The 26,781-nt window shown below is 51.3% G+C and overlaps 18 protein-coding genes across 18 annotated transcripts; 8 read left to right on the forward strand and 10 right to left on the reverse strand.

Annotated features, from left to right (window-relative positions):
- Positions 1-258: 258 nt before the first annotated feature.
- On the reverse strand, positions 259-537 carry MRET_2828 (uncharacterized protein; the record flags this gene model as incomplete). The annotated part of the gene is made up of 1 exon (XM_027629455.1): positions 259-537. The coding sequence occupies one exon, from the start codon at positions 535-537 to the stop codon at positions 259-261; it is 279 nt and encodes a 92-aa protein (XP_027485741.1).
- Positions 538-756: 219 nt separating this feature from the next.
- Positions 757-978, forward strand: MRET_2829 (uncharacterized protein; the record flags this gene model as incomplete). Its single annotated transcript, XM_027629456.1, has 1 exon — positions 757-978. The coding sequence occupies one exon, from the start codon at positions 757-759 to the stop codon at positions 976-978; it is 222 nt and encodes a 73-aa protein (XP_027485706.1).
- Positions 979-1,890: 912 nt separating this feature from the next.
- MRET_2830 (MFS monocarboxylate transporter) lies at positions 1,891-3,306 on the reverse strand (the record flags this gene model as incomplete). The annotated part of the gene is made up of 1 exon (XM_027629457.1): positions 1,891-3,306. One exon carries the CDS (start codon positions 3,304-3,306, stop codon positions 1,891-1,893), a length of 1,416 nt encoding a protein of 471 aa, XP_027485737.1.
- Positions 3,307-3,374: 68 nt separating this feature from the next.
- Positions 3,375-5,192, reverse strand: MRET_2831 (phenylalanyl-tRNA synthetase beta chain; the record flags this gene model as incomplete). The annotated part of the gene is made up of 1 exon (XM_027629458.1): positions 3,375-5,192. The coding sequence occupies one exon, from the start codon at positions 5,190-5,192 to the stop codon at positions 3,375-3,377; it is 1,818 nt and encodes a 605-aa protein (XP_027485738.1).
- A 109-nt stretch (positions 5,193-5,301) lies between these two features.
- Positions 5,302-7,209, reverse strand: MRET_2832 (electron-transferring-flavoprotein dehydrogenase; the record flags this gene model as incomplete). Its single annotated transcript, XM_027629459.1, has 1 exon — positions 5,302-7,209. One exon carries the CDS (start codon positions 7,207-7,209, stop codon positions 5,302-5,304), a length of 1,908 nt encoding a protein of 635 aa, XP_027485735.1.
- A 529-nt stretch (positions 7,210-7,738) lies between these two features.
- MRET_2833 (Rare lipoprotein A (RlpA)-like double-psi beta-barrel) lies at positions 7,739-8,140 on the reverse strand (the record flags this gene model as incomplete). The annotated part of the gene is made up of 1 exon (XM_027629460.1): positions 7,739-8,140. One exon carries the CDS (start codon positions 8,138-8,140, stop codon positions 7,739-7,741), a length of 402 nt encoding a protein of 133 aa, XP_027485736.1.
- A 503-nt stretch (positions 8,141-8,643) lies between these two features.
- On the forward strand, positions 8,644-9,113 carry MRET_2834 (prefoldin beta subunit; the record flags this gene model as incomplete). The annotated part of the gene is made up of 5 exons (XM_027629461.1): positions 8,644-8,698; positions 8,734-8,804; positions 8,842-8,966; positions 8,999-9,059; positions 9,087-9,113. The coding sequence occupies 5 exons, from the start codon at positions 8,644-8,646 to the stop codon at positions 9,111-9,113; spliced, it is 339 nt and encodes a 112-aa protein (XP_027485421.1).
- A 14-nt stretch (positions 9,114-9,127) lies between these two features.
- Positions 9,128-10,849, reverse strand: MRET_2835 (rabenosyn-5; the record flags this gene model as incomplete). The annotated part of the gene is made up of 4 exons (XM_027629462.1): positions 9,128-9,352; positions 9,381-9,609; positions 9,635-9,705; positions 9,734-10,849. 4 exons carry the CDS (start codon positions 10,847-10,849, stop codon positions 9,128-9,130), a joined length of 1,641 nt encoding a protein of 546 aa, XP_027485430.1.
- Positions 10,850-10,937: 88 nt separating this feature from the next.
- On the reverse strand, positions 10,938-13,070 carry MRET_2836 (carboxyl methyltransferase; the record flags this gene model as incomplete). The annotated part of the gene is made up of 1 exon (XM_027629463.1): positions 10,938-13,070. One exon carries the CDS (start codon positions 13,068-13,070, stop codon positions 10,938-10,940), a length of 2,133 nt encoding a protein of 710 aa, XP_027485739.1.
- A 1,700-nt stretch (positions 13,071-14,770) lies between these two features.
- Positions 14,771-17,111, reverse strand: MRET_2837 (5-methyltetrahydropteroyltriglutamate--homocysteine methyltransferase; the record flags this gene model as incomplete). Its single annotated transcript, XM_027629464.1, has 2 exons — positions 14,771-17,066; positions 17,107-17,111. 2 exons carry the CDS (start codon positions 17,109-17,111, stop codon positions 14,771-14,773), a joined length of 2,301 nt encoding a protein of 766 aa, XP_027485740.1.
- A 727-nt stretch (positions 17,112-17,838) lies between these two features.
- Positions 17,839-18,387, reverse strand: MRET_2838 (uncharacterized protein; the record flags this gene model as incomplete). Its single annotated transcript, XM_027629465.1, has 1 exon — positions 17,839-18,387. One exon carries the CDS (start codon positions 18,385-18,387, stop codon positions 17,839-17,841), a length of 549 nt encoding a protein of 182 aa, XP_027485418.1.
- A 544-nt stretch (positions 18,388-18,931) lies between these two features.
- On the forward strand, positions 18,932-19,990 carry MRET_2839 (uncharacterized protein; the record flags this gene model as incomplete). Its single annotated transcript, XM_027629466.1, has 1 exon — positions 18,932-19,990. The coding sequence occupies one exon, from the start codon at positions 18,932-18,934 to the stop codon at positions 19,988-19,990; it is 1,059 nt and encodes a 352-aa protein (XP_027485716.1).
- Positions 19,991-20,121: 131 nt separating this feature from the next.
- MRET_2840 (protein YOP1) lies at positions 20,122-20,874 on the forward strand (the record flags this gene model as incomplete). The annotated part of the gene is made up of 1 exon (XM_027629467.1): positions 20,122-20,874. One exon carries the CDS (start codon positions 20,122-20,124, stop codon positions 20,872-20,874), a length of 753 nt encoding a protein of 250 aa, XP_027485405.1.
- A 1-nt stretch (position 20,875) lies between these two features.
- MRET_2841 (protein-tyrosine phosphatase) lies at positions 20,876-21,721 on the reverse strand (the record flags this gene model as incomplete). Its single annotated transcript, XM_027629468.1, has 1 exon — positions 20,876-21,721. The coding sequence occupies one exon, from the start codon at positions 21,719-21,721 to the stop codon at positions 20,876-20,878; it is 846 nt and encodes a 281-aa protein (XP_027485466.1).
- Positions 21,722-21,757: 36 nt separating this feature from the next.
- Positions 21,758-23,614, forward strand: MRET_2842 (exocyst complex component 7; the record flags this gene model as incomplete). The annotated part of the gene is made up of 1 exon (XM_027629469.1): positions 21,758-23,614. One exon carries the CDS (start codon positions 21,758-21,760, stop codon positions 23,612-23,614), a length of 1,857 nt encoding a protein of 618 aa, XP_027485464.1.
- Positions 23,615-23,752: 138 nt separating this feature from the next.
- Positions 23,753-24,490, forward strand: MRET_2843 (uncharacterized protein; the record flags this gene model as incomplete). The annotated part of the gene is made up of 1 exon (XM_027629470.1): positions 23,753-24,490. One exon carries the CDS (start codon positions 23,753-23,755, stop codon positions 24,488-24,490), a length of 738 nt encoding a protein of 245 aa, XP_027485463.1.
- Positions 24,491-24,569: 79 nt separating this feature from the next.
- MRET_2844 (verprolin, proline-rich actin-associated protein) lies at positions 24,570-25,703 on the forward strand (the record flags this gene model as incomplete). Its single annotated transcript, XM_027629471.1, has 1 exon — positions 24,570-25,703. The coding sequence occupies one exon, from the start codon at positions 24,570-24,572 to the stop codon at positions 25,701-25,703; it is 1,134 nt and encodes a 377-aa protein (XP_027485495.1).
- Positions 25,704-25,874: 171 nt separating this feature from the next.
- Positions 25,875-26,750, forward strand: MRET_2845 (translation initiation factor 4E; the record flags this gene model as incomplete). Its single annotated transcript, XM_027629472.1, has 1 exon — positions 25,875-26,750. The coding sequence occupies one exon, from the start codon at positions 25,875-25,877 to the stop codon at positions 26,748-26,750; it is 876 nt and encodes a 291-aa protein (XP_027485492.1).
- Positions 26,751-26,781: the final 31 nt, after the last annotated feature.

Consider the following 26,781-nt stretch of genomic DNA (forward strand, 5'->3'; position numbering starts at 1 on the left):
CACTAACACTAACACTAACACTAACACTAACACTAACACTAACACTAACACTAACACTAACACTAACACTAACACTAACACTAACACTAACACTAACACTATTCTTGATTCCAAAAAGCACCTACAAAGCAGTAAACTCATTCAAGAAACATAATCATCTAAGTCACAAGACATTATCGTAAAAATCATTACTCATTGAACAGCATCACACTATTGACTTTTTTGATTATGCGATTCAGAGCAAGCTCTTATTCTTGCTTAAAGACATTCGAGAATGTCAACAGCACAGCTACCACAGTCCTCGGCGAACGACGAGATGTCTTCAACGCAAATCTGCTTCTTTTGGACAGGGCCAGCAACAGCGCACTCCGTGATGCTCTTGGCACAAGCGCCGCACTTCTTCATGATTTCGCCACTGCCAAACTTGCAGTCAAGGTCGCCCTTCGGGTCGGAGGTGTAGCCCTTCACCGACACGCGGTCCGAGGCGGCAACAAGCGTGGCAGCAGCGGCAGCGAGAACAACAAATGCTTTGATCATGGTGAACCTTAGTTGGCGCTACTGTTCACATTGTGATAGCGACTTTTATGGCTTTTGGTATGCTTCCTTTTTTTTTCCTCCTACACGTGCTCCCTGCACTTTGTACAACGCCTAGGGTTTTGATTTTCTCTTCCTTAGATGATTGGCTAATTTTGACATGTGCTAGGGCGCTATCGCACTGCTCAAGTCAAATTTTCGTTACTTGGGTTCCCATTCAAAATGTTATTCGATGTCCACCTAGTACTCTGTTTCATTCGTCCAACAGCCTCCAGAGGTTTAAATCTCGCCCACACGTGCCGATCACTTAAGGGCAAGCCCAATCATTCCGGTGGTTTTTTGGTATTTGCGCCAAGAAAGGCCTCAATACCTCCACATTGGCTAGGCGCAATTCATAGTGGGGTATTTCTACAACAACCACAACATATGCGTGTAGATCAGTAGACTTGATGAGAAAAAGCAATGTCAATCTCACTCAGCTTAGCGGCGTCTTTTCATATGGACTCTTTAAGTAGTACGAAATTTAGGTGATGTATTTGTCTAGACACTGGCCTTGTGCGCAACCTATGTGCTAATTAATGGTGCGGATTCCTGAATATATTTGGCTGTGGTGAGCAAAGCATTCGCTCTATTCAGGCTTTTAGAGCCAAAGAGGCTTCTCTTCAAATTGTTGCGTCTTGAGTTCGGAAACATGGGTGAATTTTTGTGTAATCACAAATTTGCGCATGTTGATGCATTTTCTCAAAACAAACCATGTCATGTAAGAATGATGACAACAGTCCGCCCCGCCCACTTTCCCATCTGGAATGAAAGTCCGTTGAACTTCTTCATGTCTAATTTTGCGTTCTGACGCTCTGCATAACGCTTTTGTATACTTGATTGTAGGCACGGATCGGATGATTTAGGGTTGATAGGCAGCTAATGTTCTGATTTGAAGCATTTCAGAACCTGAAATTCCTTTTTATGGTGCATTCTATCAATATTGGTGAGAGCATTCTTGAATCAGCTTTCCGACGTGCATATAGTACTTGAATCATGGCTGTCCTTCACTGCTGGTGAAAGAAAACTTTCCGCGTTTTGATACTGACCAGCTAGCACGAGTTTCCTGTACTCTAGGTCCGGTTAATATGTTGTTTCTATACGGTGTACCGTTCGTCTCCCAGCCTGCGTGTATCTAGCAACGCGCGTTGCCGCACGGTCGTCTATCAAGAACACGAAATCAGATACGTGGGCGGCAGCGGCTCCACCTACTTAGCTGCTGCTCGAGAAATGGGCCCATTTCACCAACTCCACGTTGGACACCGTAACAAGTATCACCCATGGCCTTGACTACATCAATAACTACATCATCATTCATTAAAATGGGACCATCCAGTTGGGACCCACTTTCATTACACGTACAATGAACATGCACAAGCCAGAGAGAGCGATAAAGATGCCAGCAAAGACCTGTGCACGCACGTACTTCGGTGGCTCAATGTCCAAGAGGGAAGCTGCAATCGGTGGACCTACCAAAGAACCCACTGATGAGAGTAAGCTTGCAACAGACAGCCTCACATTAACATCGCTCTCATCATCCGTAATCTTCGTTACAATCATAGGTATCGCGGACAATAAAGAACCAGACAAAAGTCCATATAATACAACGACAACCACAAAACTTCCCTGCTGTCGCACAGCAATCCACACAAACGCAACTAGCGCGGCTGAAAATGTCCGTGGAACGTACAATCCAAACGCACCAATTCTCTTTGTCAGAAAAATTGACAGTAGTCGCCCAAGAATCCCCCCTGTCTTCAACAAAGAGGTAGTAAAAGGAAAGATGGCGTCACTGAATTTGTGGTGTTTTCCAAACGATGGAAGAAAATAGGGAGGCACGTACAGACCCATGTTCCCCAAAAAGTAGCCCAAGACAAATACAATATACACCGGATCCTTGAATACATGCAAGGCGAAAAGCCGGCGGCTTTCAATAGCCCTACTCCGCGGCCGCAGCAACAATAGGGCAAGCAACAACAAAGCCATGATGAGAAAACCGATTATGCGGATAGTCCAAGCATATCCAATATTTGGCTGCAATTTGTTGAACATAATCGGAAAGATCAGACTTCCCAAGCTACTCCCTAATGTGGCCAGCCCCAACGCCACGCCTGGCTTCTGATGGTGGTATTCTGAGCAACAAGTAATACAGGGAAGATATATCAACCCAGTACCCACCCCCACACAAACGCCATGGGAGAAAAAAATATGCACATACCGGGTACCCTGCCCGTTCATCATGATGCCAAGCACAATGAGAATGCTTCCTACAGTACACATCGCGTACATGTACCCATAATCGACCCACTTAGATGTCAAGATCCCAACCAGCACAGCCAAAAATTGCTGAATGGAGCCAATCCACGCAACATCGGATGCTGAATGCTGCATGAGCAGTATGTCCCTGAAGTACAAAAAAAAGGTACCATAGCAACCAATGACACCCCAGGAGCAAAACAGAAAAAGGAATGCGCTCAATACCTGGGTCATAGGGCGCAGCTTTGTTAGATCCAACCCAGCGTGATGCGGTAATATCGACAATACAGGCAGTAAAGTGGGGTCCTCAAATGGCTCTGCTGTGCATATGTGGTCATGCGCGACTACTTGGTGTAATGGCGGCCTACCTTCCAAGCCACGGTGACGGAACGCATGATCTGAAATAGAGATCGACTCACGCCGGGAGACAGCGCTTGTATGCGCCATGGGCGGCGCAACAATCGCTGGCTCCCCCATCCCGTGGGGAATGAGCAGCCCACTAAATGAAACATGGGCGGCGCTTTGGTCGAGGGAATCACGTGCGTCTACAGGAAGGGTTCCACATTAAATTCGAGGGCCGAGCATGGGAAAGCAAGCTCAAAGCGCTCGAGCACATCCGGGTGCAGCACACCCAGCGTGCCAATTCGCTCGTCACCATCCAATGCCTTCTTGAGATCGTCGGTCGAGTCCAATCCACGAGCCGATGAACTCGGCGTGCGGAGCACAATGTGAGCTGCGCGTCCGGGGAAGAAGGAAGGGTCGTCTGCCTCCTGCAGGTAGTACCCGCACTCGGCCTTTGCGTCTTCGCGGGAAATGCGAGGAACACCCAGCATCATCATCAGCTTGTCAAGAAGACCGTGCACGACCTCAAAACCTGCTGCTTTGTTACTGTAAATAGCAGCCATGTGGCGCTCATTGCGTGCCATACGCTGCGTCTCCGTCGGGTCCTTGAATGCCACATCAGAGACCTCAAAGACCTGGATGGGAAGCGCATGCTTTTTGTTCTCACGAATCGTCTTGAGAATGCCTGGGAGAAGAGACGTACGCACGATCTGGTACTCGGAGGTTTTTGGGTTCTCTAGGACAATGGCTGTTTTACCATCATCCGTGCGCTTCATCCATGCGAAGTTTTCATCATGTGAGCATAAAATAAGAGGAAGTACTTCGATCCACCCAGCCTGAGCACATTCGTGACGAATAATATCGCTCAGCTTGTTGATAGGAAGCGGTCCACCTACTGTATTTGTGGTCGGGAACGTCTTGGGCAAATTGTCGAAGCCATGCGCCACAGCCGCATCTTCCATGAGGTCACATTCATGCAGAATATCAGGGCGAGTTACAGGCACTTGAACTTCCACCACATCTGGATCCGTGGCCGACGGCTGGGCGCCATGTCCCATGCGCCGCAGCAGACCTGCGATTTTCTCCGCATCCTGATCCAGACCTGTACAGCGATTCACATACGAGACACGCACCGCGGTTTCACGCGCATCAAGGTTTGGCGTGATGACCTCTGCTCCATCAGGGTATACGACACGAATCGGCTCAACAACGAATGGCTCTGCACAGTATTCAGAGAACATCGCAACCAGGTCGGAAATCACAATGTCCAGCTTCGTCTTGTCCAAAGCAGTCACATCAATAAACACATTCTTCGTGTCGAGCTTAATCTTGGAATGGTTCGAATTAATAATGGGCGGCATGGACAAAACGCGCTTCTGCTGGTCGAAAATAATAGGATAAACCGGACTGTCACGAATGATGTGCAAGTAGCGGCCTAGATGACGGTCCGTTTCATACAGATCCATGAGACCCGAACCGGTGAACTCCTCTTCAAGATTGAGTGGAGCAAACTTGATGTCATTCGGTGGTAGGGCATCATACACAAACGGCGCCTCGATCGTGTCCAGGTCGTGAGTGCCGATAGACACAAGCGTGCGCTGCCTAGCCAGGTTCTGATGAATCTTGTCCTGGAAATCGATAAAGTTGTTGTATCGCTCTTGAGTAAAGGTGATGTTACGCAGCACAGCGCCAGCAAAGTAAGGGCGGATACGGGCCGTAGCGGGCGTCAGCTTCATGGTCAAGAGCTCCTTAGGTTGTGACAAAGTGTATTTCGGAGGCTCCTGCAGCCCGAGAAACACACGAAGAGCTCGCAAAATGCCCTCAAAGCATAGCAAATCGTAACGGTTCGCTGGAATATCGATCTTGAGTTGCGGGCGTTCGTCGGTGCCTGCCACCTCTTCAGTCGTGTCTTCATCGAGTTCAATTCCAAACTGAAAACAGAGTTCATCGAACTCCTGCGTAGTGTATTCGTGACCAAGTCCCTCGAAAAGGAGTGCCTTGTCAACACCAACCGTCGGCATCACGTTCAGGTAGTGGGTAACGAGGTGGGCGATTCCTTCGGTCGCCCAACGGTTTTGACACCACGTGGCACCGGCCGAAATTCCCCATGGGCTCTACACATTTGTCCTACTACGTGAGGGAGTACTTGGGACCGCCTCCGCCCTCAGGCACCGTCCATTCAATAGACTGATCAGGCGTCTTGATGGAACATGTCTTGCAGTGAATGCAGTTCTGACTGTTAATAACGAGCTTCTTTCCGCAAGCATCCTCTCGGCCGTTGGCATCCTCCTTGTTCACATATTCATATACAGCAGCGGGGCAAACACGGCCGAGTGGACCGTCAAAGATGCCCACATTACGCTCGACGTGTCCCTTGTAGTGACCATCCTTTACGACAAGGTGTACGGGCTGGTTCTCGGCGTGGTTCGTTCCGGTGCGCGAAACAGACGTCAGGATATCAAACGAGAGTTTTCCGTCTGGCTTAGGGTAGGAGATGGGCTTGCATTGGTCTTTCGGTTTCGTGTACTGATAGTCTTCCTTCTCATGATGGAGCGTCCAAGGAACCTTACCCTTCAAGAACATGGTCTCCAGGCCAGAGTATATCAGGGCACCCAGGAATCCAAACGCGTGGAAACTGGGACGAATGTTTCGCACCTCATACAGTTCCTTCATGATCCAACTGTTGTCAAGCTTGTTCTTGTACTCTGCGATATCGATAGGAGCATATGGGTCGTTCTCACTGCGATGGGCAAGCGCCTCCACGGCTGCCTCAGCAGCAAGCATACCACTCTTCATGGCATTGTGCGTTCCCTTGATCTTGGGCACGTTGAGGAATCCGGCAGAGCAGCCCACTAGCGCACCACCCGGGAAGTGAACCTTAGGGATGGATTGATATCCACCTTCATTGAGTGCACGAGCGCCGTAAGCCAGGCACTGACCACCCTCAAGTACCCTGGCAAAGAAAGGGTGGTGCTTCATGCGCTGGAATTCCTGATAAGGGCTAAGGTAGGGATTGCCGTAGTCAAGACCCACCACAAGACCAAGCGAAACCATGTTGTCATCCATATGGTACATGAACGAACCGCCATAAGTATCGGTGGACAAGGGATGGCCCATCGTATGAGCCACGAGACCAGCCTCATGATTCTCAGGCTTCACGCGCCACACCTCCTTTATACCGATACCATACGTCTGAGGATCAGCCCCGACTTCCTCACGAAGTTTTAGTTCCTTCATGATCTTGAGAGAAAGGGAGCCGTGGGCGCCCTCTGCAAACAAAGTGATAGGTGCTCGGAACTCCATACCTGGCTCATAGTTGTCCTTAGGCTGACCCTCCTTATTCAAACCAATGTCGTTGGTGACAATACCCCTAATACCGCGCTTGTTACCATTCGCGTCTTCGTCCCAAACGATCTGCGCGCCAGCGAAACCGGGGTAAATTTCGACTCCAGCTTCCTCTGCCTGCTCACCCAGCCATGTCGCAACGCGCGAAAGCGACACAATGTAATTGCCTTTGTTGTTCATTTGCGGAGGATGAGGCATAGGGATCGATCCCGTCTCAGTCAAGAATACCATCTTGTCGTGTAGGGCAGGTTGGTTCAAAGGCGCACCCTTTTCTTTCCAGTCAGGAATAAGCTCATCAAGCGCATTGGTCTGAATCACTGCGCCTGAGAGAATATGGTTACCGATTTCTGCACCTTTCTCAAGAAGAACAACGCGAATGTCTTCTCCTTTTGCTTCTGCGAGTTGCTTTATCTTAATGGCAGCACTAAGACCAGCAGGTCCACCACCAACGATAAGTACATCCACCTCGTCCACAACGCGCTCCTCTTCCTGTATCTCTTCCGCTGTGTCCTCCTCACGAAGAGCGGTTCCAGCATGGAAAAAACGACGGCATGGGGCGGGTGAGAACTTGGCAAGACGGATGCCTCTGCAGGCGCCAGACAAAATAGAGCGCCTTGACGCGAACGCAAAAGAATGGCCGACTCGACCGAGAGCAGAGACCCGTGGAACTCGAGCAACTTGCCTAGCAAGCATGATGTCAAGAAAATTTGCCTTGGACCGGTTGCGTGTGGGAACACCGGCCGGGTGGGAAGGAGCACACTATAAATTTTCATCCAATCAGAAATACATATTTGATCATCGAGGCGGGGAACGGCTCAGCGCTCATGCAGCTAGTTTTAGTATTGCTTACGGGCAAAACGTCACATCAATGAGAAGGGTTCGCGAGCCTACAACCGCGCGTCGTAGGTATATTCGAAAGCAAATACAGGCCCAAACAAGACATAGCGAACAAGGGATTGCGGAGAGTCACTATACACATTCTAGCAAGCCCTTTTAAAAACCAAAGACGTAGAACGGTGATATCACATCAACGTCGTAACATATACATGAAAACCTTAACACAAGAGAATACACTTCTCGACCTAACAATTGCAAATAGACCCTTCTCGAGGTGGACCCTTAACTTCCATAAGAATGATTCGGAGCGAGGGAAGCACGGCAGTCGATCCCACAAGTCCATTCCACTTGCGAGGGATTGCGTCAACGGGGGTTTTGCGACAGCTTAATTCAGGAAGCTCCATGAAATGGGGAAAATACCGAGGTCCATGTCGCCGTCAGTGAGCTCCGAGAAAAGACCCTTGCTGAGGTCGAGTGATCCTTCCTCGCATGACGGGCACGAGTCGGCCACAACAGCATGGATGACCTTCTTGTTTTTCTCGTTCACGATACGAATGAGTTTACCGCAGTGTTCACTCTTTTTATCTGTGCTGCCATACTGGTGGGCGTTGAGAGCCACAATATGATCAGCGTTTGTGCTCCACCAACCGCAGTTGCCCTCACTCTTGTCAGCAGCGTACCATGTGGCCTTACCGCCAAAGATTCCACGGCTTTGGACTTGAGAGGCAGGAGCGGCAGCGACGGAGGCAATGAGAGCGGCGGCAGCGGCAACGAACGAGAACTTCATTTTGTCCGAGGAAAAGCTTGCCTGGGAAGCAAGGCCAAGTCCTCTCTTTATATGTTTACTGCGCTGCACTTAGGCTTGTATCTGTGAAGACATTATGCAACATACTCCCCCAGATGCCCTACAATTCTCAGCGTAGCCACCCCAGAATTGCTGGAGCGTAGTAAAGAATTAATATCTACTTGCCCTCTTTTTCAGAATCTCCCCACCTCATTCGTCCATATTCTGTCAAACAGGTCCAACTTGTGGAGCACAAGTAACAACGTAGCTTGTATATTCGGGGTACATAAATGCTATGTTTACGATAATGGCGGACCATTGGAGCGTGCTATGAACGTACTTTATCTAATATTTGCTAAGGGTTGCATGTATGTACACAGGCCTTCTGGCATGACTAGTCCCCCCGAATTCTACCAGGCAGTATGGCATCAGCTTGACGTAATCAATGTAGGGATTTCTTCGGCTCAGTCGCGCGTGGAGGTGGGATCTGCTGTTACGAGGGCGACATGGCATCTGAGCAAGTCAAGTCGATTCTCGCGCAGTTTCAAGAGGTGCAAAATGGTATGATTAAATGCGCTTTCCATCTAACATGAAAGAGCTCAACAACTTAATAGATACGCACCAACAACTACTTTCCCAGTTGTCTGAAAACCAGCAAGTGCTCAAGGTTGGTGAATTTTCCTCGTTCCAGACTAACGTGGCAGGAACTTGAAAAGCTTGAACCCGATGCGCGCGTATTCAAGCGTCTAGGCCCCGTGCTTCTTCCACAAGAATTTGCTGAGGCAAAAACCAACGTTGAAAAGCGCATCGATTTTATTCAAACAGAATCGTACGTCATGCATTTGTGCTCATGTTCTGCAGTCAACGAGTTGACAAGCGAATCGAGCATCTTATCTCCAAACGTAATGAGCTACAGACTGAGGTATGAGTCATGTTACTAATGTACAAGATTGTGAAGTCGAAACAAGCTCCGTAAACATATTATACCCACTATTCTTGCTGTAGCCGTGCTATTTCAGCGCGAATCTCTTCTTGACTCTGCCTTAACGACGCCATATCGTCTAGATTGCGTAATTTTTGGGCTGATTCCATGTATTCACTCAAAAGAGTGTCCTGCACCTTGAGCGCATGTAGCTGTTCTTGGATATGACGAGGTACCTTTTTCTTAGATGCATTGGGCGTCGGCTGAGAGGAGAGACCTTGCAAGGGAATCATCTAGTCATGGTGAGTATGGTATACGTACATTTCGCTGCAAGAATAGGCTTGCTCGCGCGAATATGGCCTGCTGTAGTCGCTTTTGTGCCGCCGATGTCACTCCATCTACGATGGGCGGCATGGACTCTATTTTGCGCGCAAGTTGTTCAAATCGTGAAAAGCGTGCAAGTAAATCCTTTCTGGCTTGGAATGCATTGGCCTGTAATGCATGACTGTCGCGCACAGTCGAGGCTAAAGACAAGTCGGTATCGTTTTTTCTTCGGTCAGTCTTCCTGCACTTACTTTAATCCCAAAATCATTTCGTGGAAATCGGGCAGCGCTTCATTGATGTCTTTTTGAAGAATAAGCAGGTTCTTTGGAAGTTAGTCATGAAATACATACTTGGTACAAGGGACATAGTGGCATGTCATCTGATCTCCGATTTCGGAGCATTATGCGATGAACAATGCTTTTACAGGAGCGACAAAAACGGATTCCGTCTTTTTCGGCAACTTCATAGTCGCGCCATTCGGTGGATGTAGCAGGGGTATCAGGTCGATTAGGTATATCCCGCAGTGTTTTGCTTGATGCATCATATAACATTAGCGAGCTGCAAGGCTCCCATGACTCCAGCTGTTTCGCATGCATTTCTTCATCGTGCAACAGAACCTGAGGCAAACGCGGTGAAGAGCATACCAGATTGCCACACAATCGACAATGGTGCCGGCGAACCGCTAAGGAGAAAGGGGTCTGACATATATGGCATCGCGGATGCTCACCACCTTCTTGCCACTTCACAACACGTTGTTCAGCCACTCTCCGCGATCGCTGTAGGCGTTGTAATTGCCGCTCATGTTGGGAACTAAACATATCCCAAACTCGATCGCCTCCGATTTGCCAAAAATGAGATGACCCCACAGTTTGCGGCAGTTCAAACTCAGGAGAGTAAATAGTCATAAGTTTCCCCAGGCGACGCTCCATGCGCTGTTCATCCAAATCCATCATATCGACATGCTTAGCCCGCCTTTCCAGAAACTCATCTGTTCGATGGCGCACGACACCTTTCGGTTGAAAACCTGGTCGATAGGGCATTCTTCTCGATATAGATTCGGCTCCATATTCCCTAGGGAGAGAATTGATGCGCCGGACAGGCTCCGTGGTCAATCGGAGCGAGGCAGGTGTTTCCATCGCGACCTTTCTGGATGACGGAGAAGCAGATCGAAATGGCGAAACAGCATCTGAATCGATCTTTTTCAAGGAAGATTGTTGGTCATGTGGCTCGACCTTTCCAGGAACAGGACGGCTTGCCGACATGACACGCAGTGGCGACCCATCACGAGAGCTCAGGGGAAAACCTTGTTCTGACGCGGATCGCGATGGGGAGAGGCTTGGGTGACTCGTGGTTCGTATTGGTGACTTGCGCTTCATATAGGGCGTATATAGTAGGTCTCCGTAATTTGAAGCCGGAGTCTTGGGATGCTCGGCATCGCGTGGCTCCATCTCCCTTCGCTGATGCATTTGTCGTTAGACGCACCACAATCTTGCCAAGTGGAGAAAGTGGATCTACGTTCCGTCATAAAGGTTTCACCACATGCATGCTATACAATTACAGTCGTCGAAGCGCCATAAGCTGCACTTCGAGTTCAGAATTAGCCAATTGACAGTTTTCAGGCTCATCCATTCGCGACCGCAAAACATCCCATAATGAATCCAGGATGAATTCGGTCGCACCCTTACTGAGTTGTCCCCGTTCCTGAAGCACCATACGGAAATGGCCCTCGTACACGTTTTTAAACATCTGAAGGACGTGATCATTATACGATTCTCGTGTAATTTTTCCCGCCTTTAATGCAAGCCAAGCTGGTTGAGGCAAATGTAATGGATTAGGCTCACTTTGCAGAGTCACGACCTTTCCCGAATCCGTGACAATTTCCTTCAAGTCGCTTTTGCCCAATCCGCAGCTCCAGTCCAAAGACCAGACATCCGTGAATTTTTCCAGAACGCGCAGTGTCTGCTTCTTAGTGCGTGGGTACATTGGCAGCGTCAACATGTGTCGCGCCACGTCCACTTTCATCATACCACATGACACCAAGCGCTGAAGACATGGCACAATCATATCTGACATCGTGTTCCAAATATTTTTAGGTCTCGGTTCGACACTAGCTGTATCCGCTGCTGCAAGTCGAGAAGCATCTTTTCCAGACATGGCCGCTGGCGATTCTAACGAACGCCTGGTATGAGAGGCCGCGACGGCACTCTGTCCAGATGCTTCTTCCGCAGCGACTGACTCAGATCTTGCAATATACGCCATGACATAGATACCACCACGTCGAAACTCTTTCGCGCGAGCGCTCAAGCTCATAGTGAGCTCTGCATGCGCCATTGAAGCAATCGAGACATTATTTGTGGGCGCGTGTGTCCAGTGCAAATCCATCAAACTGAATCCAAGATGCAGCGTATCCGGTGGCACGATACGTGAGCCAAAAGGGCGCATTACTGACATGGAAAAAATTGCATTTTGCAGCGAAGGATTTCGTGACGATTGCCACAACGGATCCAAGTAGGACTCTGGGTGAGAGTCCAGCATATGCTGAAACGAGCGCAAATCAGACTGCTCTGAATCTTCATGGATTATCACAAAACTGACCCAGTCTGCCGTTTCTTCCGCATATCCTGTTCTAGAGGCCCGCCTAGCTTCAAGACGCTGGTTTTCATGGAAGGAGGGATCCTTTTCCAATTTTTCTCTGACACGTGCCACGAAGCATTCAATCATACCTTTAAACATATGCACTGCTCGCGAATGCATGCAGCCGTACTCTGTCAGGAAAATGGTCGCGTATGAGCTAATGGGAATCGTTTCGATCAGACTGGGCAACACCGTGCTTATCTTGGCCCTAACACCCGGTCCGAACTGGTTGTTATGCGAGCCTGACGCAAAATCAGAAAAAAAAGAGGCACTGCCGGCTGATCCTGAAGACTTCAAGGGAGGCCGGGTCACATAAGTCTCACCCTGATCTGCTCGGTCAGACAGAGTGGGAAAAATGCCTTGCTTAGGCGCTTCCGAGTTACTCTGCAAGTCATGAGACGGCTGAGGAAACGAATAGTTGCCGGTAGAATGGTTCGTGCGCTGCAAAGCAGTATACTCCGTCTTGGGTATGGGTTTATCGCTTCGTTGTGAACCGAATGCCGTAGCGCGTGGTTTCGTTGGACCCTCATGCGAGCTGGACCAAGTACTAATAAGGTCCGAGCCGTCATCCGATGCAGATGAAATATATTGCGACGATAAAACTTGTTCAACAAGCTGCCCGGAAAGCTTTCCCTGCAATATGTCGTCTGTTTTCAAGTAACTGTACGCAATGGGCATGTTAGGGGAGTAATTATGCCACGGTGCATTTGCCATGCCATTGGTCTGATATGTCGCATCCTCTCTCGAGGATGCTGCTGAGCTCGGCTCATTGTCATATTGTGCTTGTGCCAGAGGCGGTAGATCGTCACGCTCCGAGTGATGCCACGTTTGAGCTGAATTCGATTGATAAGAGTCACAGCCTAGCTTATCCGTCGAATCATGTCTTGACACTGTGGAAATGGGTTCAAGCTTTACACCAGATGTGCCCGACGAATTTATGCCAGTGTCAATACTAATGTTCAGTCGGCCCATGCCTTTCACGGGATTTCGAGTTCGATTCGATTTGGCAGGTTCATAGTATTTCGTTTCGCCATCCAGCTCATGATCCTTCATTGCGCAATGAACTGATTTGCACTGTTATGGTGCGATGGGCGCGAGAAAACGGGTCAAAATCGGCGTCAGATACAAAATTTCTCGTGAATACCAATTCCTTGCCAAATGTGTCCACCGAGAGGTTACTGCTGCCGAGCATTTTGATTTACGAAACGGGGGCCTTGAAGGCGCTCGAGCCTATCAATCAAGTCCCTGTGGAACATCACGTGCTTGTAATGTTTGTGGAGGGCGTGAATCAGGATTGCGAATTGGGCACCCTTTAATCACGCATTATTCCGTTTAAGCTTTTCGCATCCTGTCGTGCAACGCCTGAATGAGAATGTGCACCTTTTGAGAATACTCAGGTATTTGAGAAACAAAAAGTCGAATGCTGGTTGTCCAATAACTTATTACTAGTCCATTCTAGCTCAGTTGGCAGAATCAATCCATAGGAGCATCCTGTACACGTCCCCACAATGCATCTGATTCGTATTCAGGACCCTCTTATGGTGAATCCATATTTTCTACGTGTTGGGTGCGATTCAAGAATTGTTATGATGCAGTGCAAACTATCCCTTGAAATAAAGACCATCCCATACTCCAAGCAGTGTACATCAGAGACTGCTGAGGCACATCGTGGACATAAATGATCGTTTTTGAAATTATGCGCGGTCTTCATCTCATCTTGGGGCCAAGGTAAGACATAAGATGCCTAGCAAGTACATGTACCTTGTAAAGGTCATAAATTTTTGTAGTATGCAGATGGAAAAAATATAAACGTCCTTCGGGATCAACACAATGTACATCCTGGCGCATCAATAAAATCAGTCCTTGATAACAGAACTCGAATTCGAACGAAAAGCTTATCTTTAAGAACTGCTGTCTTGTTGTAACAAAGTCGCTTCGACGTAGCTTCACACCTAAGGTGTCGTTTTTTTATTAGGTTTCAAGGCCCGTTTGTTCCATGTTACAGACAACACGAATAGCATATTCACTATATTTTACAAGCCGACTGAGCATATGCGTCTTTGCAATAGAAACGGGCCTTCCTTCTCATCGATTTCGCTTGATTAAGATCTAAATGTGCTTGATGCGTCACCATAATTCAGACGAGATTCGATATGTGCATTCACTTGTGCAACAATAAGTTCATGAAGTCGAGCTCCATTATTCATGAATAACTATGCATCACTTGTACGAGGGGTTTTTGACACTGCGGCTTCTCAGGTTGTCGGATGCAATTTTTCAAATTGATGATCGCGTACAGTGCGAAAGGAACTTGCGTCCGCTGTTCAGAGCTTTTGTAAAGCTCTGATCAAGAAAGGTCTCGAGAACTAGCTTCAATGACTTTAGGCCTTCTATTTCGATGCTGATTTCAACACGTTGGAGCATCGTGACATAGACTTCGCAACGATCTATTCATGTCTCCACGAGCCACCAACGCACAGACCAATCTCTAAGCACGCCGTATGTGACAGCTGTTGAAAGCATTAGGGGCTATATAAAACACGATAGGGAACTAAACCACCTGCAAACCAAATCACCCGGCCAGGTGACAGCGTAAGCAAGCCGATGCCAGTATCATCAAGTATACGTGAATAAAATAAAAGCTTGTTTTTTTACTCTTTAAAGGGATCCATATCCATAGTTGAGTATAGAGAGGTCCTTTTGACTCCTGTTAGAGGCTGTCACAAAATGACCATCTTGGGAATAGGAACCCTTTAAAGGAAGGTCTTGCGAGCCTCCTCAGCGGCAGTGACCATGGCCTTAAGCTGAGCAGTGCACTCGTCCCACGTGCGGGTCTTGAGACCACAGTCGGGGTTGACCCAGAGCAGCTTGGGGTCAATGAACTGGCTCATTTCCTTGATGCGCTGGGTCATCTCCTCAGCCGATGGCACACGAGGCGAGTGAATGTCAAACACACCCGGACCAATCTCGTTAGGGTACTTGGTCGTCTGGAAGATCTTGAGCAGCTTGGCATCACTCTTCGAGTTCTCAATCGAGATCATGTCGGCATCAAGGGCAATGACCGAGTCCATAATGTCGTTAAAGTCAGAGTAACAGAAGTGACTGGCAGTGTTCATGGCGTCCGAGGCACCGCTCACCGCCAGACGGAATGAGTCCACAGCCCACTTGAGGTAAGCGTCCCATTGCTGGCGGCGAAGAGGGAGACCCTCACGAATAGCCGGCTCGTCGACCTGGACGGCACGAATGCCTGCCTTCTCAAGATCCACGACCTCGTCTCGGAGAGCCAAAGCAATCTGGAAGGCCTGCTGGTCACGGCCAATGTCCACACGAGGGAAAGACCAGTTCAGAATAGTCACGGGGCCAGTAAGCATACCCTTCATGATCTTCTGCGTAAGGCTCTGAGCGTATGACGACCAGCGCACCGTCATGGGCTGAGGACGAGACACATCCGACACAATAATCGGAGGGCGCACGTAGCGCGAGCCGAAGCTCTGCACCCAGGCGTTCTGGGTGAAGACAAAGCCATCAAGCTGCTCACCAAAGTACTGCACCATGTCGTTACGCTCAGGCTCACCGTGGACCAGCACATCCAGGCCAAGAGCTTCCTGCTTCTCAACCACCATCTTGATCTCGTTCTCCAGGAACTTTTCATACTCCTCCTGGGAAATCTCGCCCTTCGTAAAGCGTGCGCGGTATTGGCGGATCTCCTTGGTCTGAGGGAATGAACCGATGGTCGTGGTAGGGAAGGGAGGAAGCTTCAGGAACTGGCGCTGCACCTCACGACGCTGGGGGAATGGCGACTTGCGGTTCAAGTCCTCAGGCTTGATGTTGGCAACACGCTCACGGACAGCAGGGTCCGAGTTCTTCTCAAAGTCACGGCGGGCAGCAATGCTCTTGGCGTTCGCCTCCAGCTTCTGAGCAGCAGCGGCCTGGTCCTTCAGGGCGACACCAATAGTGGCAACCTCACCGCACTTCTCAGTAGCGAAAGAGAACCAGTCAGCCACCTCAGGCTTGAGCTTCTTCTCGTTGGCCACCGTGATAGGGGTGTGGAGAAGCGACGAGGACGAGGCCACTTGAATGCGGTCGGCACCAATGGCGTCAACAGCCTTCTGAGCGAGTTTGATAGCAGCGCCTAGGTCCGTCTTCCAAATGTTACGACCGGACACAAGACCAAGCGAAAGACCAATCTTAGTGGGAGCGATGGCGGAGAGAACCGGCTCAAGCTGCTCGGGAGCACGGTCAAGGTCAATATGAAGACCGGCGATGGGCAGCTCTTTCACAAAGTCAATGTTGTCCTCCAGACGGCCAAAGTACGCGGCGACGAGAATGTTCAGATTAGGCACGCTCTTGTGGAACAACTCGTATGTCTGCTTGAATTCGTTGCTGAGCTGTTTAGCAGTGTCCACCACCAGAATCGGCTCATCCAGTTGAACCCACGGAGCACCAGCTGCTGCAAGCTTTTCAAAGAGCTGAACATACGTCTGGGCAAGCTTCGGAAGGAGCGAGTAGCGGTTGAAGTTGGGGTCCTGCGCATCCTTAGAAGTCTTACCGAGCCAAAGAAGCGTCAAAGGACCCAAGATGACAGGGCGGGCATTGTAGCCAGCCTCCTTGGCCTCAATGAAGTCGTCCACGGGCTTGTTGTCGTTCAGCTTGAACTCAGACTTCTCGGAAAATTCAGGCACCAAGTAGTGGTAGTTTGAGTCGAACCACTTCTTCATCTCCGTAGCCGGCAGGTCAACACCACCTTTCTGATGACCACGAGCCATAGCGAAGTAGGTGTCCAGCTGAGAGAGACCCGACTTGGCGTACGCCTCAGGAATAATACCAAGAGTGTTCGACATGTCAAGAACGTGGTCATAAAGCGAGAAAGTACCAGTGGGAACAAAGTCAACACCTTGCTCCTTGATAGTGGCATAAGTGTTCAGACGCTGCTCCTTGGCAACCTTGAGGAGCTCCTCGGCAGAGATCTTGTCGCCCCAGTAGGCTTCCAGAGCCTTCTTCACCTCACGTTGAGGACCAATACGGGGGAAACCGAGAACGGCAGACGTACTTCAAAGGTTAGCATTCACTAAATATCGCTTCCACGTACGCCATAATTTTATAAAGTGATCGGGTTCGGTGGTGAAAAGACAAGCCTGCCCGAAGACTGTTCCTAAGGATGGGATGACTCTGGGGTCGTGCCGGACTCGTCGAATCTTCCCATCCACGTGCCCCAATAGTCGCTATCCAACTTGCCAGCACACGGTAGATAGCGTGAGGGGCACGTGTCATCCAATCAAATCGTGCCACCTGAGGCTGAACTCGCCCGACATCACATATACTCGTGTCGCACGCATTGTTCATGCATATGAAAGTCTCGTGCCGTATGAGTGAGGCAGCCACGATTCTCCATCATGCACATACACTAGCCTTAGAAAACGTTCCAACATATAGAATTGCATGAGCCCTATCAACCTCTTGGAGATGGTGGTGGCCTTCCGTGGTAGATCATTTAGGAGTGCATGAGTCTGCAGACGGCATCCATCCATCCGATGGAATGTAAGACGACCAAATGTATGTCCATAGCTCAGAAACGCTTGGATACACTGAGCCAAACATACCTTCCACAGACGCTCAAGCACTCATCAGCGCATGACCATCAATACATCAAAGACATAAGGAAAATATGAAACTTTGTACAAAACAACGTGCTACATTATCCATAGAAACAATCAAGTGACAGCACCTAAAGTTAAATACACAGGGTGCCACCAGCAACGAGGAAAACAACAAAAAAATTAATCACAGAAAAGCTTGATGATGCGCTTCAAAACACAAGCCATTATTCACACGAGTAGTTACCCGGGATGGCATTTTCACAACCGTCTTCATCGTGCGCAATGTCACATTCGTGGGGGTTCTTGCAGCAACGAATGCAAGCACGGTTGCCAGAGGGTTCCACGAACTGCACGTACGAAGCGTAGCCGAGGCAGACTGAGCCCTCAGGGTTACCGCGGCCACCTTCACCGCCGTTAGAGTCGTACTGACCACCGTCATCGTCCGAGAGCAGCGTTGACTGAGCGCTGGGGTTGATGCAGCCAGTCAGCTGCACATAGCTGTCAGTCTTCTTGAAGTGGGCCTTCTTCCAGAAGTTGGACGAGAGCTGGCCTTGCGACGAGCTGTATGGCTTGGTGCAGAAGGACCTCATGTTACCAGGCGACTCGCTGTCACCGATCGACATCCTGTGACGAGGGAGGATCAGACAGTGGTCTGCTACGCTGGTGACCCAAACCTGGTTGTCAGGAGCAGCGCGGCGCTCCATCGGGGCGGCTGTCGCAATAGAAGCGAGGGCGGCAACAAACGTCGCCGAGAAAGTATAAAACGAGACCATGGTTGGGATTCAACGTACGTTGGAAGAAACTGTTAAGATGGGGTAGGGTCTGGTTATATAAGATGATAAACTTCCGTAGGTGTTCGGTGAAAAACAGTCTTGACAGATTGGAATCTATTTGTCGGATTTCTTGGTCCATGCAGTTGGCCGTCACGAACGCATCCCGATGCACAACGCCAATCACCCCCTGTAATTTTTAAAATGATGGATCGCGCACTGTCTACTCGTCGGATTTCCGGTGGAGCAACGGCACCGCGGTGTAATCAATGATAAACAGGTCCGTCGACCAATCACGTGCATCATCATCTATGATGAACGCGCCCCTGCTTGAGAGGTTCGATTTCATTTGCTGAGCATGTGATGCGCAACAGCGTGGCGTAGACTCTGTCTGCAGCTGCAATACCGATGCATGCGTTTGGCGCGCGCATAGTGTGTTGAGAGGCTGGAACCCCGAGGCGAGTGTGGCGAGCCCTTCACGTGGTCTAGGAGGCTAAAATCCAGCGGAACGACGCCACGCCGTGTCTTTCCAGCCTTCAACGACAGAATGAAGACCACTTCGTTTATCTCGACTGTCGTAGCCCTCCTTGGTGCCTACTCGGTCGGCGTCTCGGCTGGCCTGCCGGACACGATCAATGTCCATGTAAAGAACCTCGCTCCGGAGGACACGATCTACGACCGCACTCGTCAGCTTTTTTACCAGTCGAACCTGTGGAAGGGTATGATTGAGGTGTGGGACAACAAGCGCCAGTCGCACTTTAATGTGAAAATCGACGGCGTTTCGTCTGGCGGTGATGGTGAGCAGCAGATGTCGGGTCTCTCGCTCTTGACGCACGACGACTCGAAGCGTCTCTTTGCTGTGGCCAAGAACTCGCACTCGTTTGACTTCAGCCCGAACCAGAAGAACGACGGCCCCAGCTCTTTCCACTGCTTCAAGCTTCCTCTTTCGGAACAGAGCAAGCCGGAGTGGAGTGTGTACTTGCAGGGCGTGCAGGATGAGTTTCAGAGGCAGACGGGCCGCCGCCCCTTTGGTGTGGTGCAATCGGCTCAAGACCGTGACGGTAACTCGTACATCGCCTTTGCTCTTGGTATGCCTGCTGTGGCCAAGATTAGCCCAGACGGCAAGAACGTTGAAGCATGGGCGCACGAGGATGGCAACGGTGGCCAGCGTCCTGGCTACTCGGGTATCACGTTCGACCCGCACTCGAACAAGATCCTTGCCTTTGGTGGTCCCCGCCCTCTGACGGCCTTCTCGCTCGACAAGCCGAACCCCCAGCCTGAGCCTGTCCACATCAATGGCGACTTTGGCAAGCTTGATGGCACTGAGAAGATTGTCACTGTTCCTGTGAACGGTCAGAGCGTGCTTGTCGGTGCTCGTGCTCCGTATGCCATTTCGTTCCAATCGTGGGACGGCTGGAAGTCGGCTTCTATCAAGAAGACGAAGCGTGAAGAGCTCAGGAACAGTGGCTTTACTGCTGTCACCGAGTACTACGAAGGCAAGGAGCTTGGCCTTTACGGCGTCAGTGCCTTCTTTGACAATGGCGCTCATGGCGGTCGCGCCGACTGGCCCCTGTTCAAGCTTGACTCGGGCATCCTCTACTTTTAAGCGCAGAAGTTATGTACGCACTTGGCAACATAGGTAATTGTAACGGACTTTTATATGCGGGTGGCTGTGTCGTTGGGGCTCGGCCCTCTCCACTTGGGCGCAGCGGAGGACAGTGCGTGGATTAGGCCACGATGTCGACACTGCTCGTGACATACACGCTCACAACATGTGTTGCCTATTTGTACCCTCTGTACGCGTCGTACAAGGCGCTTTCGGCCACCTCGCGCCGTGGCTCGACGCCTGGCGCTTATCAGTGGCATGCTGGCGCGGACAAAGAAGAGGCGCAAGCAGCAGCCACAGAGCTCAGCGAGCTGGAAACGTGGACGATGTACTGGTGCATCGTGTCTCTATTTTGGCTCGTTGATGCATGGATCGGATGGATGTTCCAGTGGGTGTCTTTGTACGCTCATGCTAGGCTTCTTTTCATGTGCTGGCTGGCCCTGCCTCAAACCCATGGTGCTTCCATTCTTTACAAGCACTACCTCGCTCCGTTTCTCGCCCAACACGAAGGCGACATCGAGGGGCTCCTCGATATGGGGCGCACACGCATGGTAGCCACTCTTTCTAAAACCTTTCAAGTTATTGTGGCTATTGTCATGAGCGAATTTCGACCCGACCCAGAGCCGGAGCCAGCGCCTGAAGGAGCAGCGGATGATGCACCTTTGCCACCTCCTGCATCTGACCATGCATCCGAAGAGCCACCTGACTATTCGGCTGTCGCAGAGCGACAGTCTGATGATGTACCGCCGATCCTTCCCTCTGCCCCGCAAGCCGTGAATTGGCTGGCTCAGCTTGCGCATACGAGTGTTCTTCCTGAAAACGACACTGAGCCTGCCCCAGATCAAGCTACTAAGCAAAGGCTTTTTCGCCGCTTGCGCAAGTAAGTTATACCCCCGAGCAGAGTGCCGCTAAGGTCGCGGCCATGGACACGAGCTGCGTCGGCGTTTGCACGGAACCTGGACGAAACTTGCGCATATAGGCCGTCAAGTACGTAGCTTGTTCTAATGCGGTGCCTTGTGCGAAAAACAAGCTCGGCTGCATCTGCGCTAGAAGCGCGCCGATCACCGTGCCTGAACGGCCAATGCCGGCCGAGCAATGGATCCATGCGGGCGTCGCTGACTCGCCCTGAACGGCATGAACCGCTTCGAGGAGACCACAAAAGCTCTGAACATCCAAGTCACCATGATCGGGCCAGCCGACAAAGTGCAATTGTGTTACAGGGTGCGACATGCCTGGCCTCGATAGCTGCAATCGACGAACACACAGCTTGTCAAGCGCCGCTGCCTTGGTGCCAGGGAATGCTTCAGATGCACTTTCGATAGACAAGAGTGTAACGGACCACGGGCCTATCAGGAGCGGCGATGCCGTATCCCACGGCCAGTATCGATCACTCTTGGGTATACCTCGCTCTTCTAGCGGCGTCAAATTTAGAATGATCCGCGATTTTTGGGTACAAATATGCTCAAAAAATGTCGGGTATGTAGAAGGAAGCGGTGCCTGTGATGCAATGCACGGGAAACCACGCTCGGCATCTGGCAGGGGTGGGATCAGAGAGGCATTGATATAGGGGCCAGGCAGGACAGCGCCATCATAGGGAGCCACATTCGTGTACCGATTTGCCTCTGTATGCACTGCGGCTGCATGGCACGAATATCTCGGATCAGTCCTGCGCAACGCATCGATGCGGTTGAGCCAATCCAGCGCATACGATGCTTCGCCCACCTGGCTCATAGAACGAGGGATGGCGTGGAGGTTTCTCCTCCCTCCATGTCGTCGTACTCGGCGCGTGCCACGACGCAGCCGATGCAGGAGACGGATGTGGCTCTGATGGAAATGGAGCTGCTCGAGCAGAACCAAAGGCGACTTGGAAATCTAACGAGCCGCATGACGACCATCTTGAATGGATTCGATCGGCGTCTTATCCGGCTCGAGAGCAGTATCTTACCGATCCACAAAAGCACGCAACTTCTTTCGCGCATCCATGGGAATGTAGAAGCCGTGCAGCGACATCTTGAGCAACATATACGTCACTATGGCATTGAGATCCAGGACGAGCCCTTCCTACGTCAGGGACCGGATCCGCAGAATCCTTGGGCCTACATGGAAGCCATCCAGCGCGTCGTCAACGACGCGACACCGTCGCAAGGCGCCCCTGCCGACGATGTGATAAGTAAGAGGAAGGCCATCGTTGATATGGCTGCTCGAAAATTAGTGCAGCTTGTGCAGCAGTATGCTGTGTCCGAGCCCATCGATCCGCGCTCGTATCTTGCCAGTCAGATGCCGCACCTATCTGGTGAATGTCTCACGTCGATCAAGGCACTCATTCAGTTCCTTTATACTCTGTCAGACACCCAAAGCAAGTCGGATAATACTTTTCGCCTCGCACTCAAATCGCTGGCACGCGTGCGTGCCTCTTATCTCACATCATCCATGCAAAGCCTTACGCATGCTGTTGTGCAGGCTGCCGACCACGTTCAGTCACAGCCGTCTGACATGCCTCGAGAAGCTCATGTGAAGTATGTTTGTGGCGCTGCCCCTTTTTCCGAATGGCTTCGAGCCCTGGTCATGATGATGGAGAGTGAACAGGCAGCGGTCTCCTCGCTCTTCCAGGGCATGAGCTGGAAGGCTTTGCTGGGCAGCACCCTGTCCCACATCTTCCAACCCATCGTCACGAACATCAACACCCTCTTACCCCGCATCCTGCCAAGACTACAACACGGTCTCCAGGCCCACCGCTTCCTGGCCCTGGACTTTGTGCGCGCAAGTCGCGCTGCTTTGGGTCCCAGCTGTGAAATTTGGAACGGTCTTTTGCAACATACCAAGTGCTCTTCCACCGAACTATCCAGTGCTGTCATATCATCCCAAAAAGACGCAATTCTTTTTTTCCCCGAGCTTCTGCGCGATATCAAGGTCATTCCCGTGCAGCGCGAACACGAAGCTTTGCATGCGGACGTGAGCGACATTGCTCGTTATGGCATAAGGCTGCTTCGCGACCTCACCGACTATCAAGACATACTAACTGTGCTTCTTACCTCAATGGGCACGAAAAATTGGACGTCGGATGCCTCGGATGTATCGCCATTAGCTGATGGCCTATGGGCAGAATATGCACGCGATATGCTCGCTTCCATCGTGTCTTCTCTGGAACGCGCCGTGGCCGGCAGTTCCCAGCCCATGATCGCATCCATCTTTTTGCTCAACAACTATACCTTCTTGCACACCGAGCTACGCAGTATGTCGCTGATCCCCGGCGCCATGTCGGCCTGTGATCAAGTTCTTTCTCGTGGGCTGCGCACAGCGCGCGTATCTTATCTCGAGACGTGGAAGGGGATCATACAGCCCCTTCAGACCGAGCCATCATTCGTACACACCAGTTCCACTCGTCAACACACTGTTCGAACAGATCCTATCCAGGTTTTTTTCGGGCTGCTCCAGAAAATGGAGCAGGTGCACCACACACACCCACTCGTCCCTGGCATCACTGCGTCTGTGCGAGACGACGTGATTCAAATCGTCATGCCCCTGTATGTTACTGCACTAGCCAAACGGCCAGCCGACGCTGGCGTGCGCATGCCCACCGACACCGATATCCTACGCATGATCGAGCACATGTATGCTTCCTAGGTCCGTGCATAGTGTAACATCTAAAGGGCGGCGCTCCTACTCCACCAGGCAGAGTTGACGCCTTCTTGCCCCACCTCCTTCATCCCACGTACGAGCAGGCCTCGTTCCCCCCTCCCTCACCCCTACCCCTCTACTTTGATGACTCCTTTTCCCCTTAGGCTGCGCGCACGATCCGCTGGTCGGACGTGTACGTTATTCAGTGCATGGGTCCTAGCCACCACGTATTCTCTCACACAAGTCCGTGGCGCCCCTGCCTCGACATATCACATCTTGTACGCGCATCATCATCCTCGTAGGGCAGTGATATCGTCGACTCCCAAAGATTCGGACAAACCTGAAAGTGAGCCAAGTGTTTTTTCGCCGAAGAATTCGTTTTTCCCTGTGATCATCGTGGCTCTCATTAGCGTCGGCTTGACGGCGCTGGGTTTGCTCGTGTTTATCCTGCACCAAACGCGCCGTAAACTCGCCAATAAAGGTACCTGCGACGAGGCTGACTCCTCTACGATGGAAAAGTTTGACCATATTCACCCAATTGATCTATCGAAGCCGGCCAAAGTACATCCTATCATGTCCAGCGTCTCGCGCGGCACGCCCATGCGCTTCAGTCCCAACTTCGACTCGACAAAGTACGCGTTCCTGGACATGAACGATGAAAGTTTTGTGCACCGTGGCGGCAGCGAAAAGGCCCACAGTCTGATCCTCGACTCAGACTCAGCCTTTTCTATGGACATTAAGGACACGAGCGACGGGCACAGTTTGCGCCAAAGCGACCTATGTAGACCATGTGTCACGCATGGCTCGCCTGGATGGAATATTCAGGCCTGCGAAGAATCCCACGACGAGGTTCCAGCCACGTCTCGCCCTGACGCTTCCTAGTCTTGGGCCCATCCCCATAGGTATAACACGTGACCTAAGTAGACACTGGACACCTGAACGGCTCGTGACACTGTTCACCATGGATGCAGCACTACAAGATGCTATCAAGAAAGGTAAAACCCTGAAGAAAGTACAGACCAATGACCGATCTGCTCCAACGGTGGCAGGAAATACGTCGGGAACAGCGCCTTCAGGCGGCGGAGGGCCTTCTCCCATGCATGCACGACCTCCTCGGCCACCCGTTGCACCTGGTGGTCCGCCTGTCGGCATCGGCGACATTTTTGCGGCTGGGCGGCCAAAGCTACGGTCCGTTAGTGGCACACCCTCACCAGCTCGATCGGCTCCTACAGTTCGTCCACCACCACCACCACCGCCTGGCCCTGCGCCATCATTGCGTCCTCCGGCGCCGCGTCCACCAACGGCCACCGCCCCCAAACCACCTAGGCCATCTGTCCCTGTGCCACCACCACCAGGCCCCCGTACGACAAAGCCACGTCCACCGGCTCCACCTCCCGCCAAACCACCCAGCTTGAGCGCCAAACCCAAGCCACCGCCACCGCCACGCACACGTGCCCCAGCCAAGTTCTCACAGACCTCTGTTCCCGCGGCACCTCCTGCACCTCCTGCCCCTCCTGCCCCTCCTGCACCTCCTGCACCTCCTGCACCTCCTGCACCTCCTGCACCTCCTGCGCCACCAGCACCTTCAGCACCTCCTGCACCTCCTGCCCCTCCTGCACCTCCTGCACCTCCTGCCCCTCCTGCACCGCCTGCCCCTTCGGCGCCGCCTGCGGCGCCTAAACGGGCAGCACCACCCCGACCTCCTACGACAGCGCCACCCCCACCACCACCCCCAACCCCATCAGTATCAACACCGTCACCCGGCATACCAGGCGCAGGGCTGTTTCCACCCCCACCCGCTTCTACTATGCCTCCGTCTATCTCGAAAGCGATTCCCGCACCTACTTCCATGCCTCCCAGTCAAGCTACCAGCGTGCATGCGTCTTTGCCTGTACGATCTGGCGCGTTTTCCTCCACCACGACAACGACGGCACCTAGAATACCTTCCCCGCCACCCATGGTCGGATCACGTACGTATCCTACGTCCAAAGATTTTCCGCCACCGAGGTCGTTTCCACGTACCACCCATCGCTACCCTAGCGGCTCATCCCAAGGCAGCTCGTTTGACCTTGTCGGCCGTCTCGGTAGCCGGTAAGTTGCTCTTCATATGCATGATTTGTCATATACCTATTAGGCGTGCATGATCTTGTTGTAACACGCGGGCGATAGAATCAGTACGAGCGTAGCTTTTTTGATCAACTCTTTACAGCACACTTGAGAACGACTCGTTTTCGTGTGGCTTCATTGCTTTTTCCCTGCTTACACCATGTCTTCTGACGCAAATGCTGCACCAGCAGCCGAATATAAACAGAAAGAGAACAGCGCGCTCGCTCCAGAGCCTGCCGCTGCCTCCAAGGCAGCTCTAGACGTGGCCTTGGAAGAAAACCAAGTGTCTGCTCCTAACACCGACAACAACGATGAAAGCCAGGCTCGGACTGTGTTCCAAGACCCAGTTCATTTTAATGTCAAGCATCCACTATACAATGAATGGACGATGTGGTTTGACAATCCCTCGCACAAGGGATCATGGTCGGCAAAGGAACGCCGTGAGACGTGGGGTGCCAACCTTCACAAGGTGGTCAACATTAAAAGTGTAGAAGAATTCTGGGGCCTGTATAACAACATTGTGCCACCATCTACGTTGCCTCAGAGTGCCAACTATTATCTTTTCAAGGACGGTATTCAGCCCGCTTGGGAAGACCCTGCTAATGGAAATGGTGGTAAATGGAGCATCCAACTACCCCGTGAAAAGCACCGTAACCAGATCGACAAGCTATGGCTCTATACCATGCTCTCTGCTATTGGTGAAATGCTTGAAGCTCCCTCTTCAGACTCCAAGTTGCCGCAGTCGCGAGAAGATGAACTCGTCACGGGTGTGGTTTTGCAGGCTCGCTCAAACTATTACCGTGTTTCTATATGGACGCGCTACGCTGATGAATGGGACTCGCCTAATTCTCAAGAGAAAGAGGTGACCGAGTCTATTGCCACAGGTCGCCGTCTTTTGGCCTTGGGTCGTTTCTTCAAAACAGAGGTTTTGGGATACCCTCTTGACGCCAAGATTGGCGGAGGCTTCTCTTCGGAAGTCGAGTTCCAGAGCCACAAAGACAGTGAGAAGAAGCGCGGCAAGCGTGGTCTTGTATAAATGATTCACGATACGACGACCATTTGGTCTT

The sequence above is a fragment of the Malassezia restricta genome, chromosome V (assembly GCF_003290485.1).
Source record: "Malassezia restricta chromosome V, complete sequence".
NCBI lineage: Eukaryota > Fungi > Basidiomycota > Malasseziomycetes > Malasseziales > Malasseziaceae > Malassezia > Malassezia restricta.